Raw genomic sequence first — 13010 nt, forward strand, 5'->3', positions numbered from 1 at the left:
TGACTTCTAATTCATCATCCGTACTCTAAATCTTTTTTTTTTTTTTTTGTTATTTTGATTTCCATATATCATGAAATCTGGGAACTAGATTTCAGCTCTTTTTTTAACCCAGTAGTCCGAGTGGTCTATTGTAAAAATGAACGGCCGGACCAGTTGCACTACAATCTTATAGAGTGGCATGCCCTATAAGATTCCCGGATCCGTAGGTAATGAGATGCTGTTGATCCTTGCTTGGTTGTGTTCGGCATGTGATACTTTCAATATAAATCTCATTAAATTTTTGATCTGATACTTCCAAACAAATCAAACAAGTACAGTATATATTAAAGCAAGAATTTGTCCACTTCTTTTGATTTAATATTACTTAACTAATGTAGATTCGAGTAGATAACTTCTTCTTTTCTTTTTTTTATCCTGAGTAGATAACTAAGGCCTCATTTCTGAATGTAAAATAAGTATACTTATTTTTTAAAAAGGCAATTTTAAGCTCAAAAATAATGTGTTTACGAAAATAATTTTTCCACCAATATGGATCTTATTTAATAGATCTTATCAAGATCTTTAATACGGTGCCTAAAAAATTAAAAAATTATTTTTCATTTATATTATTTTTAAGTTTGAAAATATGAAATAAGCTGCTTATTTTTTAAGAAAATTTCTGGAACGGGCCTAAATTCCTGATTGGACAGGGATCTGATAGCGTGGGCTTGTGACGAAATTGACAGCTGACCTTCTTTTAAGCAAAACAATATCAAGGTGGGATGATGATCGTAGCACGAGGTTGTACTAAATGAAGAGGGTTGTAAATATGTTGATGATTTCCCTGTAAAAAAATGTTTAGGATTGATCATAGTATGTCATAAGAGGATATCTATTACTACTATTACATATAATATGATGCAATCATTTTCAAGTCAGGAATCCGTGATTTGGATCGTACCTCGTGCGAAAGTCTATTTTTCTGATCAAATTTTGGTGATTTGAATAAAACTGTTCAGATCAAGTCATTTCCGGTCATATTTTTTGCTGATTTCTTGAAAGGTACCCTTAAAAACATATTTTAAACATATTGAATGATTCAGATCATCAAAATTCAATTGGAAACAATGAGGTCTGGACAGTAAAAAAATCAGGGAGACTTGGAAAATTTTTGTACTATGATGAATCCTAAATAAGAGGATATCTGGCCGTTGAAAAAAATATAAAATAAAAAAGAGAGGATATCTAGTTGCATTCATTATACATCAGTTGACGACTATTGATGTTGCATAAAAATCATAGTAAACGCTCTTTGTTATTGATATCTCACATAGATGGACAATGATTTTCACACTTCATAAATTACTATCTGTATTTCTAAATTAGAGTATGAAAATCATTCCTTTTATACAACTAATTTTCGCACAAATAGTAATTTACAGAGTGTGAAAATCAATCTTCCACGAAAATATAAATTTGCATCTTCTATAATGAGAAGGAAAGAGGGAGATTCATGGGGGAAAATTACATTAGTTTCATTTGGTTATGTAGTCTTAGTAGTTGGCTAGATTGAACTAGTCAATAGAAATACGAAAAATGCTTGTCACTTGGTTAATCTGACCGTATTCAATTCTGAGACTAAGTTTTCCTTTTGTCTAAATGAACTAATAAATGGGCTAAAGCTAACAAATTACAAATTTCGAGACATATCATTCTCCTCACATACATTAACTAAAAGTCCATTAAGCGGAAAAAACTTGTCTAAAGCCAATAAACTACAGACAAACTTCTCAGAAAAAACTCATGAATGTGAAAAATATTTTATTTTAATATTTATGGTGTAGAGCCATCCTTTATAAAACCCTATCCAATACCGATAGAATCGAATTTGAAAAGACAAATTATAATCTAAAATGCTTCAACAAGATTAGGGGACAGTTAATGTAGATTTTCTAGAGAATTTAGTGCGGAAAGAACCTTTAGAACTTGAAAAGCTCAACTTAATCAACCACATAGTAAAAAGGTATTGGGACATAATCTTGAACCACTCTTTACAACTATACATTTGTTCATCTTTTTTTATTATCATACAATATCTAGACACATTTGACATAAATTATAAGCTAGTGTTTAATTATAAGGTACACGCAATCTAAGATTTCTATGACTTTTTACAGGGAAAAAAAAATTCGATGAAGTATAAAAATTGACTACTTAAAATAAAAAATAATTTCTATGGGTTTTTTTTATTTTTATTTTTGATTGTTGACTAACAAAATGACCAATAGGACCAGAGACATCTTTTAATATTGCTACGTTCACCGCACGCCTAATTGGGGCCCCCTCTGGACCCCACACAAATAAAAAAAATATCCATAAATTTTAAAATACATATTTTTTAGGAAAATGATTTTGCTACTCCCTTTTTTATTAACGCCACTCCCTTGCAAGTATAATTTTGCACAAAAAATACACTTATAGAGAAGTGACGTTAACAAAAAAAAGGAATGACAAAATTAACAGCCTTTTTTTATGGAGTTCCGTAAAAAATTAGTACAATTGCATATCAGAAGGTATTTTTTCTTAATTCATAGTTCATAGTGGCGAAACTGCTCGCGCGGTGGACCAAACGACTCGGGCGATAAGTGTAACGGAACTAATTAGAGACGCGATGGACATGTACGGAGAGCGTATTTGGGCCCATTTCAAAAACCTTCATAAAAAATAAGCAGCTTATTTCACATTTTCAAACTCAAAAATAATGTAAATAAAAAATAATTTTTAAATTCTTTTTGCACCGTATTAAAGATCTTGATGAGATCTATTAAACAAGATCCATATTGGTAGAAAAATTATTTGCGTAAACATACGGAGTATTATTTTTAAGCTTAAAATTACCTTTTTAAAAAATAAGTACTTATTTTACGTTCCGAAACGGGATCCAGAGACATGACATCGTAGGAGAATAAAAATATTTATTGTGGTGGATGCTCTCAGCCCCCCATACGATTCTCTCTCTCCCTCTCTTTATTTTATGATTCTCTCTCCGTCTTCTCAAAAAAAACACATACACACACAACACCCAGCATATTCCGTCAAAGTCAAGTGCAGCAACTCGCCTTCATATATGCGTACACCCTTGAATGTGTATGTATAACCTCTGACTCACGCCTTCATCTCTCTCTGTCTCTACCAAACTCTTCGGTTTATCTCTCTGTCTCTCTGCTGCCGTCGCAGCTCATCTGATCGAACATGAGTCTCTCTGTTGCCCAAGTAATTAGCTCAAACTCTGTTTTTATGCTCTGTTTGCTTGTTTGTAATTTGTGCTCAATATTGAATAATGTTGAGAGCTTTGGTGCGGGATTAGGGTTTCACGAAGTCGCTTGCCATTACGGTGCTCTCCGAGATCGGCGACAAGACCTTTTTCGCCGCCGCGGTTAGTTGCGCTTGGTTGTTTTGATCTCGGTTTACGCTGCCCCTAATCTATTTATGTTTCTTTTTGTTTTAATTTTTTAAATGGCGAAATAGGTTTCGTATTCGTTGGGCAATTGACTGTTTGATATTTGCCAATGTGATTATTACTATTTCATTGGGAGATTATAAAGATGTTAAGTAGTGTTTGGTCTGCTGGAATTGTCATTTATTGGCCCCTTAATTGAATGGTCATTCACATATGATTGGTGACTGAGAATTCCATTTGTGGCGAAGTTTCTGTAATTGATTTAACGATACGAGCTCTACAAGGAATAGCCATTCCATTCTAGCTTTAATTGAGCGAACCCAACACTTACTTGGCTTACAGGGGAGGATAAGACTATATGTACAACAGATTGTTAAAAATCTTTTGCTTTAAATTGGGCCTTTTCCCTTGTAACTCTGGGTATATTTTAGTTCTTTGACCCATTGTGAGAAAAATTAGCTTTACGAAATGGCCTTCTTATTCTTCTTTTCATTTTCCAATTCAAATTAAGTGATTTTGTTTTCTTGTTCTTAACCTTGTTTTAAAGTGCAATAGTGCAACTTGAAAGGGTAATTAAATTTTGGAGAATGTGGATGTTGATTTTCTACTCTCACCGATTTGAATTCCTTAAATGACTTTGATGTGAATCTTTTAAAGCATGCAATTAATGGATTGTGCGGAGGTTGTGTATTAGGAACCTGATATCCTTGCTCTTTCCAAATGGTTAGACGGACATACTTAATTTTTCAGGTTTGTTTTTGAGTTTTCGGAAGAGTTTGAATATATGTAAGGTTCTTCTATTATAATTGAATAGGAGAATGAGAGTGGCAAGAATCAATTTGTTGAGTGTTTTAAGGGAAGAATAAGAACGAACTTGGTACCCAAAAACCACAGTTGCACAACTTTGAGAATCAATGCTGTTTTCATTACCTATTACTCTTTTTGACCTCTTCGAGATTACTAGTTTTTTTCATCATGTTGGAAGGATAGATTCTCCTTTTCTTCCTTAACTTTTTCAAGTACTTTGTGAAAAGATGCTAAAAAATTGCATAATGCATTATTTTTTGTATATATTTCGTAAGATTTATTACACCTAGAGATACGTTGATTACACATAGTGATTATACCTCCGAAGGTATCAACTGTAAGATACATATCGTGAATCGTAAGATTTTAACCACACAAAATACAAATAAAACTTATTTAAAGTGCTTAACAAGAAGTGCTTCAGCTTTTGTTTGAACACATCACTGGAATCTGGCAGGCACTTACCTTGTTATACGGACCAATCCACTAATCACCTTAGAGGACCGTTATAAGATGCAGTAGATTTTTCTATTGTTTTACTTTATATATTTGCCTTTCTGAATCTTCTGTACAGAAATTTATCAGACACTTGATGCTTGTTTTTAGATCTTGGCAATGCGCTACCCCAGGAGACTTGTTCTGTCAGGGTGCATGACAGCTTTGATTGTAAGTCTTTGCTTGCAACTTCCTTGACAAATTTTTTTTCTTTGTTTTGATCTTGTTGTCTGGTTTTTATGCCTTACGAGGAGAGAATATTTGCTGATTTGTAGGTGATGACTATTCTTTCTGCTGTTGTTGGCTGGGCTGCTCCAAATCTGGTAAGAGTCATAAAGTTTGGACACTCACAGCTAACTTGATGCTGATGTGTTGGTTATACGCTATGAAGCACCGACACCTCTCGAGGTCGAGGTATCACAGTGTCGGACACGGGGATACGTACGGGACACGCCACGTGGCGTGTCCCATAATTTAATTTGAATTTTTCATGGGGACACAGCAGGGGACACCGATGGGGACATGGCAGGGGCCAAACTGTAATTTTTTTAAAATTTTGGGGGCCAAACTGTAATTTTTGAAAAAATTGGGGGTCAAATTGTAATTTTTTTTAAAAAAATTTGGGGCCAAATTATAATTTTTTAAAATTCCTGGGTGCTAAACAATAATTAATTAATTATTTATATATATATATAAATAAATATATATATATATATATACATACACGTGGCGTATCCCCCGCCGTGTCCCCATTTTTTTAGAATTTCCGTGTCCTGGTGTCGGTTTCGGTGTCCGTGTCCGTGTCGGTATCGGTGTCTGTGTCGGTGCATCATAGGTTATACGTATTGGACGACCGTTAATGTGTAGTTTTACTCATTAGGCACCAGAAGCAGAGCGATTTATTTTAGTTATTTTGTATCAGTTTAGCTGTATATGTAGGTTTTGTTTCGTAAGGTAATGGATGTAGAATGTTGTGTACTTAAAATGGAAACAGACTTGGGAAGGGAGTAGCCAAAGGATTATAATGTATTCGAGTGATTAAGGCTAGTTTTGGCAAATCAGAGTTCCATGTTTTTGGCTTGGGTGCTAAACCTGGGAATGATATTCGACCTAAATATTTCCTTTTCAGATTGTTTACCTTCTGGCCACATTCAAAGTGATTACTGATCCTACATATTCTGAAATCTTTAGGTCTTGCAAAACAGCGAAAGTATTCAATCTTATGTCCTAAATGGTTAACACTTGACTGCTTGTATGTGTCAAGTATTTTGGAAACAAACTTTCATTCTTGAGGCAAGTGTTTTCACATCATAAAGTCCTGTTATTTTACTTTTTCTGTTCTTGTTTTCCTGTAATCTTGCAGATCTCTCGTAAATGGACTCATCATGTAACAACTTTGTTATTCTTGGGATTTGGGCTATGGTCTTTATGGGACGCAGTTAAAGGAGAAGGGTAACACATTACTCATTGTCCTTTTGCCTCCTTCACCAACATTTATATAGCTGCTAATTCTCCTTCCTCTTTGATTTGCTTCTACTTGAGTCTGACACTGTTTCATCCTTTAGGGAGTCTGAAGAATTGGCTGAAGTTGAAGCCAAATTGGTTTGTTTACTTTTCTCCCAAATGACTTATTTGATATATTGCCAGATTCTTTCTGATTATTTCCTTTATGGTGCTATTAGGATGCTGATTGGAAAGCTAATAATGGAAGTGTAAAGAAGCGTAGCAAGGTAAGAACTATTCTGTCCTTGTTCCTTCGACTGTGGTGAGCAGAACAGCAGAGCTATTTTCTTTGCATTTTTTTTATGATTGTTCTGGCGCTTTTCTATCAATGCTTCTTCTTGAGGAGATGATAAGACACTTCGAGTCTTCACATGACTTGCTTAAATTCTTTCTTCGAGCCAATAGTTTTGTAGTGATTTAGTTAGCAAACTCTTTTTTTGCACATGTAAGCCATAATCTTTTCTGATCCATCTGTGTCACTGTAATTATGTAACAATACAGTGGAAAAACTCCATTCAGTTGATTAACTGTTATTTTTATTTTTTTCCATTTAACCACAAAAATGTATTTGTGCCCCAGAGTTAAGTTGATATATAATTTTAACATGAAATGTTCCAAAATGCAAACTAAATGCTCAGTTTTGGTTTTTAGCCATCATCTTTATTGGTTTGGTCATATCATTAACTTGGATCATTATCTCGTTGCTCTGTTTAAGTATCAACTTAGTTATGGATTTATCAGATCCTTATGTTTGTTGTTCTAAGTATTTTATGCATATCATGTTCTTTCAGGCTGATGATGATTTGAAAAAGGAAAGGCGGCAACTTCTTACTCAGTTCTTCTCCCCCATCTTTCTTAAGGTTTTGATTTCTATCCATTTCATACTCTTTAGGTAGTATTTGGATAAGGAAAGGAGATAGAAAAGTTTAAGGATCTAACAACTCACAACGGTTAGAATCTTCAACTTTTCCATTTCCTTCTATTTTCGTTATCCAAATCTTCGATCCCAAATACAACCTAAAATCGAACAATGTTAGTATTTTGCTACAAATTCTTTGATTCATGATGACCATTTTACAGGCATTTTCCATTACATTCTTTGGTGAGTGGGGTGACAAAAGTCAGGTAAGCTTCGGAAAACAAGTAACGTATATCTGTGCACATTCCGAGTGTCACAACCATTACCACAACTGCTCCATTCATTCTTCTACATTTATCCTTCCAGCTAGCTACCATCGGTTTAGCTGCAGATGAGAACCCATTTGGTGTTGTCCTTGGTGGAATCTTGTAAGTAAATAAATCTCTCAACCTATTCATATGAGTTTTTTTTATCGGTCATTTTTGGCTAGTCTTGGTGACATTCCGTTTTCTATTGACGGAATTTATTAGTCAAAAGAGTTTACCGGAAGTCACATCTCTCTCTCTCTCAGGAACTCATAAACGCCCACGAATCACATTCACCACCGCATTCGCCCACATGGTAGATAAGCATGTAATATTTGTGCACCTTGGATTTGGTGAATTAAGATCTCAATGATTGCCAAGATTGTTAAAATCACTCAATCTTGGTTGTGTGAAACCGTAAAACTGACCTGAAATTATATGTCACCTGAATACAGTACTTTGGTTTTCATTTAGAAAGTGTGTATTCCGCTTCTTCTCTTTTGTCTTTGCAAACTAGAGTCAATTTTTGTGATATTTGGGTAATCAGATTACTCTATGAATAACATTGTGGAGCTGATTTTTTTTGGCCTTTACCAGAGGGCAAGCATTGTGCACTACTGCTGCTGTCCTGGGAGGAAAGAGCTTGGCATCTCAGATATCTGAGAAATTTGTAAATGACGAATCTTGCGGTTTTGTTTCCTTTTTCGCAGTCTACATACTTTTTTCCAGTATGTGTAACCACAAAGCTGTCTTAATTCTGGTGCAGGTTGCATTCTCAGGTGGTGTTCTTTTCATAATTTTCGGAATCCAGTCCTTCCTGTCATCTGTTGAGTCATGATATTGTAACATTGCTTATGGTGAGTATTGATCATCCTTTTGCGTCATAGCCCAGTGCACCTCTTTAATGAGTGTTAGACTTCATCCCACTTTGCTCACCTAAACCACCCAAGCTTTGTTAATACAATCCAAAGGTTACACAACCTATTGCTAAGTGGTTCTAGGTTAGAACTCTCCAAGAAATCTAACATGGTATCAGGGTTAGTTCTTAGTGGCCTCACCTCACGTGGTCGAGTCACCGCCCGTCAATTCCCTTACCTTGTCAAGTCATACCTCCAATTGCTACAGGGCTGCATGTGAAGGGGAGTGGACTTTATCTTAGATCGCTCACCTAAGCCACCCAAGCAAGCTGGCCCATTGTGGCCTGATGGTTACGGGTTCAATTCTTGGAAACGGCCTCTTTTGAGTCATAGCACAACCACTTCTTTAATATGTGGTAGATTTTATCCCACATCGCTCACCTAAGCCACTCAAGCTTAGTTAAGATGATCTAGAGGCTACAATACCTATTGCCAATTGGTTTTAGGTTGGAACCCTCCATGAAATCTAACATGGTATCAAAGTTAGGTCTTGGATGCCCTCACCTTCCGTGGTTGAGTCCCCGCCCGTATCAATTTCTTTTCGACGCTTAGCCTCCATTAAGTCCTCCCAGAAGTGGAGCTGAGCCTGAGCCTTATCTATAGTTAAATTAACTCGTGTTTTCTGCAAATTTTTAAGATGATCTAGAGGCTGCAATACCTATTGCCAATTGGTTTTAGGTTAGAACCCTCCATGAAATCTAACATGGTATCAAAGTTAGGTCTTGGATGCCCTCACCTCACGTGGTTGAGTCCCAGCCCGTATCAATTTCTTTTTGACGCTCAGCCTCCATTAAGTCCTCCCAGAAGTGGAGCTGAGCCTGAGCCTTATCTATAGTTAAATTAACGCGTGTTTTCTGCAATTTTTCACGGAGAGCTTCGAGCGTACAAGAAGGATTAAGTTTGCGGCTTCTAAACTGGAGGTGTAGGCAGAGCCTTGGGCTGACCTTGTCAATTCGTACATCAACTTGCTACCGGGTTGCACTTGAGGAGAGTGTTAGGCTTTATTCCACATCGCTTACCTAAGCTACCCACGCAAGGTTAATATAATCTAGAGGCTACTGCACCTATTGCTAATTGGTTTTAGGTTGGAACCCTACAAGAATTCTAACAATAAGATACAATACTTGTTCCTTCTCTTTGTTCACATTAGTGGACCTAGCTCAACCATAGCTGCCCCATTGTGGCTTGAAGCTGAAGGTCATGGGTTCGATTCTCGGAAATAGCCTCTCTGCTTGCAGGGATAAGGCTGCATGCATCAACCTTCCCCAAACCCGGGAGCTTCGGGTACACCTTTTTTGTATTAGGGTTCCGTAGTCCAGGGAGGGGTCTTGCCTATGGGAAAGCTCAAAACCTTGACCTTCTGGTGTGAACTACCGATTTGGCTAAGTAAGACATGTTCCATTGATATAATAGATAACTGGACTTTAGGGCATCAATGGATGATCTCTTATTTTCTTGAAGCAAATCCAATATGTACTAAACTAGAAAACTAACTGTAAGGGTATCACGATCTTGATACAATGTAGAAAATATGACATGAAAAAGGTTTGTAGGATCTGTTCCAATATCATGTGCTGGAATGTCTTAAATGCCACTTTATTATCCTTGTTGTAAGATCTATTTCTTTGTTATATTCCTTGTCATCTTTAATAGTATCTAATTATCAACGTCATATACAGTAACGATAATGCATCTGAATTGACTTGAAAATAGTTGGAATTCAATGTTGACTGGGATAATAGAGTAACTTGTAAATTGGCTCGGTATTTAAAATCAACCATCAATGATCTAATTGGAATTATACTTGGCTATTTGTTGGGTTGGGATGGATACTTTGTCGAACCAGATACAGGCCTGCAGGCCTAGTCTTGGCCTACACAAAGGAGGCCTGTACTGGCAGTTCATTGGACATTGGATCAAGGCCAAGATTTTTACCTCAACCAAGTTAATAAGAGGACTTCATTCAACCTTGGAGAAATATGTTTACTTATTGTAGAGGGATCTATGAGTAATGCTGACTTTCGTGGGGTTTTTTTTTTTTTGTTTCCTTTGGTGCATACAGATAACAAGGGACACCCGCGTGAAGCGTGAACCAAAGGAGACCCATACACTTAATTATTGGGAGCATTCTCTTCCATTGCCGCGAAGGCAATATATTTGTAATGAAGACAGCCAAATGGCCTGATAGAACTGCTAGTTAAGTGCTAATTGTTTTAAGTTGACACCATTCAAGGTCCAGGCAATGCCTGCTTGGCATATTGGTGTGGATGAATTTTTGTTCTGCCTCGTTGTCATTAGATACATGTTGCTGGCTATTTGACTAGGATTAAGCATCAGTGGGCATCATTCTATGCACCGAATGGACCAAATTTTGTTGTGGTTAATTGAGTGGCCACATTTAATTGTTCTCTTAAAGTATCGGTTCAAATACTGCATGTTAGGAGGGAAATAACTTAAACAGGATTATATATGTTCTGATTAGGGGCTTTCGAGCAAGGTGATCCAAGGGAATGATGTCCATGTTTTATTCTGGATTACACAATGTAAGCTTTTGCTCTCCTGGTGAAAGCAGGAGATGAGGGATTTTTTTACTTCCCTTTGGGCATCAGGGACATGTCTATGCTGCTCTCTCCCTTGCCGAAGAATTTCACTAAATCCTTTTTTTTTTTAAGATCTCATTTCACTATATCAGTATGGTGTTATTTTATTTAAAGAGTCTTTCTTGCTTTGTGGAAAATTGACGTCATGACCTGATCATCATCCGCACCTATAAGTTTATTAATCATCTTGTAATTTCGTATGATCAAAGAGAACATAGCGCCGTATATATATATGCACACAAGGAAAGTGAAACATAACCTAACTTTTGTTGTATTACAAACAACCGTCTTTCCATAGTTTGATGTTCTGACGATGCAATATGTAGAATATACCAATTGATTTATCTTGAAATCTATTTTCTATCTTGGAAGTACTTTTAACAGCCAAATATTATTGCATTTGTCCAAGTTTTATTTTTTTCCGAAAAAAAATATTATTAATGAGAAATATCAAAATCCGTTTCAATAGTGTGGAAGGATTTGATTGCGTATCTCATAACCACATTCCTATTGCTGCGTCAACAATTTGAAGGCGTCACCGGTATTTATTAAATGGTGCAAATTACCTGGGCATTCCATTTGCAAACTGGTAGGAAAGTCCTGCCTTTGTTGAGCTGTTTCAAATACTGTCACATTCGAAAGACCAAAGAAAAGTAGATTTTACTTTTTCAGAGAAAGTGAAAGGAGAAAAGGAAATGTTGATTTCCCCGTATTAAAATCATTAAGTACTGTAGTACTTTGAAATGGTCCAAAGCTTACCATTGGAGAAGCATCTGGTCTGGGTTTTAGTGGAGGTTCAAATTCAAATACCGAATAAATAAATAAGTAAAGCTTTTATAATCATGCCTTTTTCTTTTTTTTATTCTTTCCAACAGTGGGAGTCTATGTTACCTTTTAACTTTTTATGGTTAACAGTATTTATTTGCAAGTGCATTTATGGGCCCTGTTAAAGGAGTGTTTTGGGAGCATCGGTTGGTAAAAGTCTGAAATAGTCAATTCCATATTCTTGAAGCATGCACTTTCATGAGGATGCACAACTCCTTTCAAGGATGTTAACAAGTGGATAAAGAGAAATTCTTTAAAATAAATAAATAAATTTAGCTTGTGAACACTTTTTGAGTTATCAAAAACTCCTTCATTGGGTTATGTTTGGATGTTAGGAACAAAGAGAATGAATGAAATTTATTTTATTTCGGGTCCAAAACTACTTTTTGATTGTGAGGTGGATCATTTCTCCCCGAAAAGATTACTGTATAAAGCAGGGGCGTAGCAAGATTTTCGACTCAAGACCAAACTAATATATGTTTTTTTTTTCTATTTGCTAGTTACAAAATTAATATGTATTACTATTAGTTTATTGTGCAAGAAACGTTCAATACCTACGAAAAGTGCATGAAATTTGTGATATGTGCAATGGTATCCGAATAATATGCGTATATTATCCAACCTATTAGCAAAATCATAGGGTTAAAAAGGAAAAACAAACACGGTGACTTTATCACTTAAGTGAAAATGCTTCATTCTTCGGGCAATTTCTTTAAATTTGTCGGGTCAAATTATTAAAACGGTGCAAAATTTCAATTATATTAAGAAATAAATTCAAAATTCGGTGGGGCCAAGTGACACCAGTTGACCTTCTCTCCCTCCGGAAGAATTTTGGCATAAACTGGAGTATAAAGAGTGGGGATTACATTCCTTCCTAGTTTGAGAATGGAGTCTTATTGTTAATTAATCCATTGAAAAAAGAAGAAGAATCCTTTGGAAAACAAGTAAACATTTTTAATAGAACGCACTTTCGTGAGAGTTTACAATAGGGAAAATGAGGGCCATGACGTGTTTTGATAATTAATACCCGTCAAGAATATTTTCAGCATTTACAATAGATCAATTCAAGCATGTTAACATGTGTCTTAAGGAAAATGCTTAAAATCATATATATTCAGCTCACGAACACTTTTTTCAGTTATCAAAACCTTCTTGGTGGACGAAAGTACGTTAAAGTGTCAGCTGCTATCAACACCTTTGGGATCGGTACGTACAACTTTCAATGGGGCCCAGCTTGTGGATGGCTGGATCGGTTCCTAG

The 13010-nt window shown here is 35.9% G+C and overlaps 1 protein-coding gene across 1 annotated transcript; it reads left to right on the forward strand.

Annotated features, from left to right (window-relative positions):
* The first annotated feature begins 2987 nt into the window (after positions 1-2987).
* Positions 2988-10740, forward strand: LOC131300833 (GDT1-like protein 4). Its single transcript, XM_058326835.1, has 13 exons — positions 2988-3252; positions 3347-3415; positions 4853-4912; positions 5017-5064; positions 6105-6193; positions 6307-6343; positions 6424-6471; positions 7036-7104; positions 7325-7369; positions 7470-7531; positions 8006-8078; positions 8175-8265; positions 10388-10740. The coding sequence occupies exons 1-12, from the start codon at positions 3232-3234 to the stop codon at positions 8244-8246; spliced, it is 693 nt and encodes a 230-aa protein (XP_058182818.1). The 5' UTR covers positions 2988-3231; the 3' UTR covers positions 8247-8265; positions 10388-10740.
* Positions 10741-13010: the final 2270 nt, after the last annotated feature.

This window comes from Rhododendron vialii, chromosome 9a, assembly GCF_030253575.1.
Source record: "Rhododendron vialii isolate Sample 1 chromosome 9a, ASM3025357v1".
In the NCBI taxonomy this organism is placed as follows: Eukaryota; Viridiplantae; Streptophyta; class Magnoliopsida; order Ericales; family Ericaceae; genus Rhododendron; species Rhododendron vialii.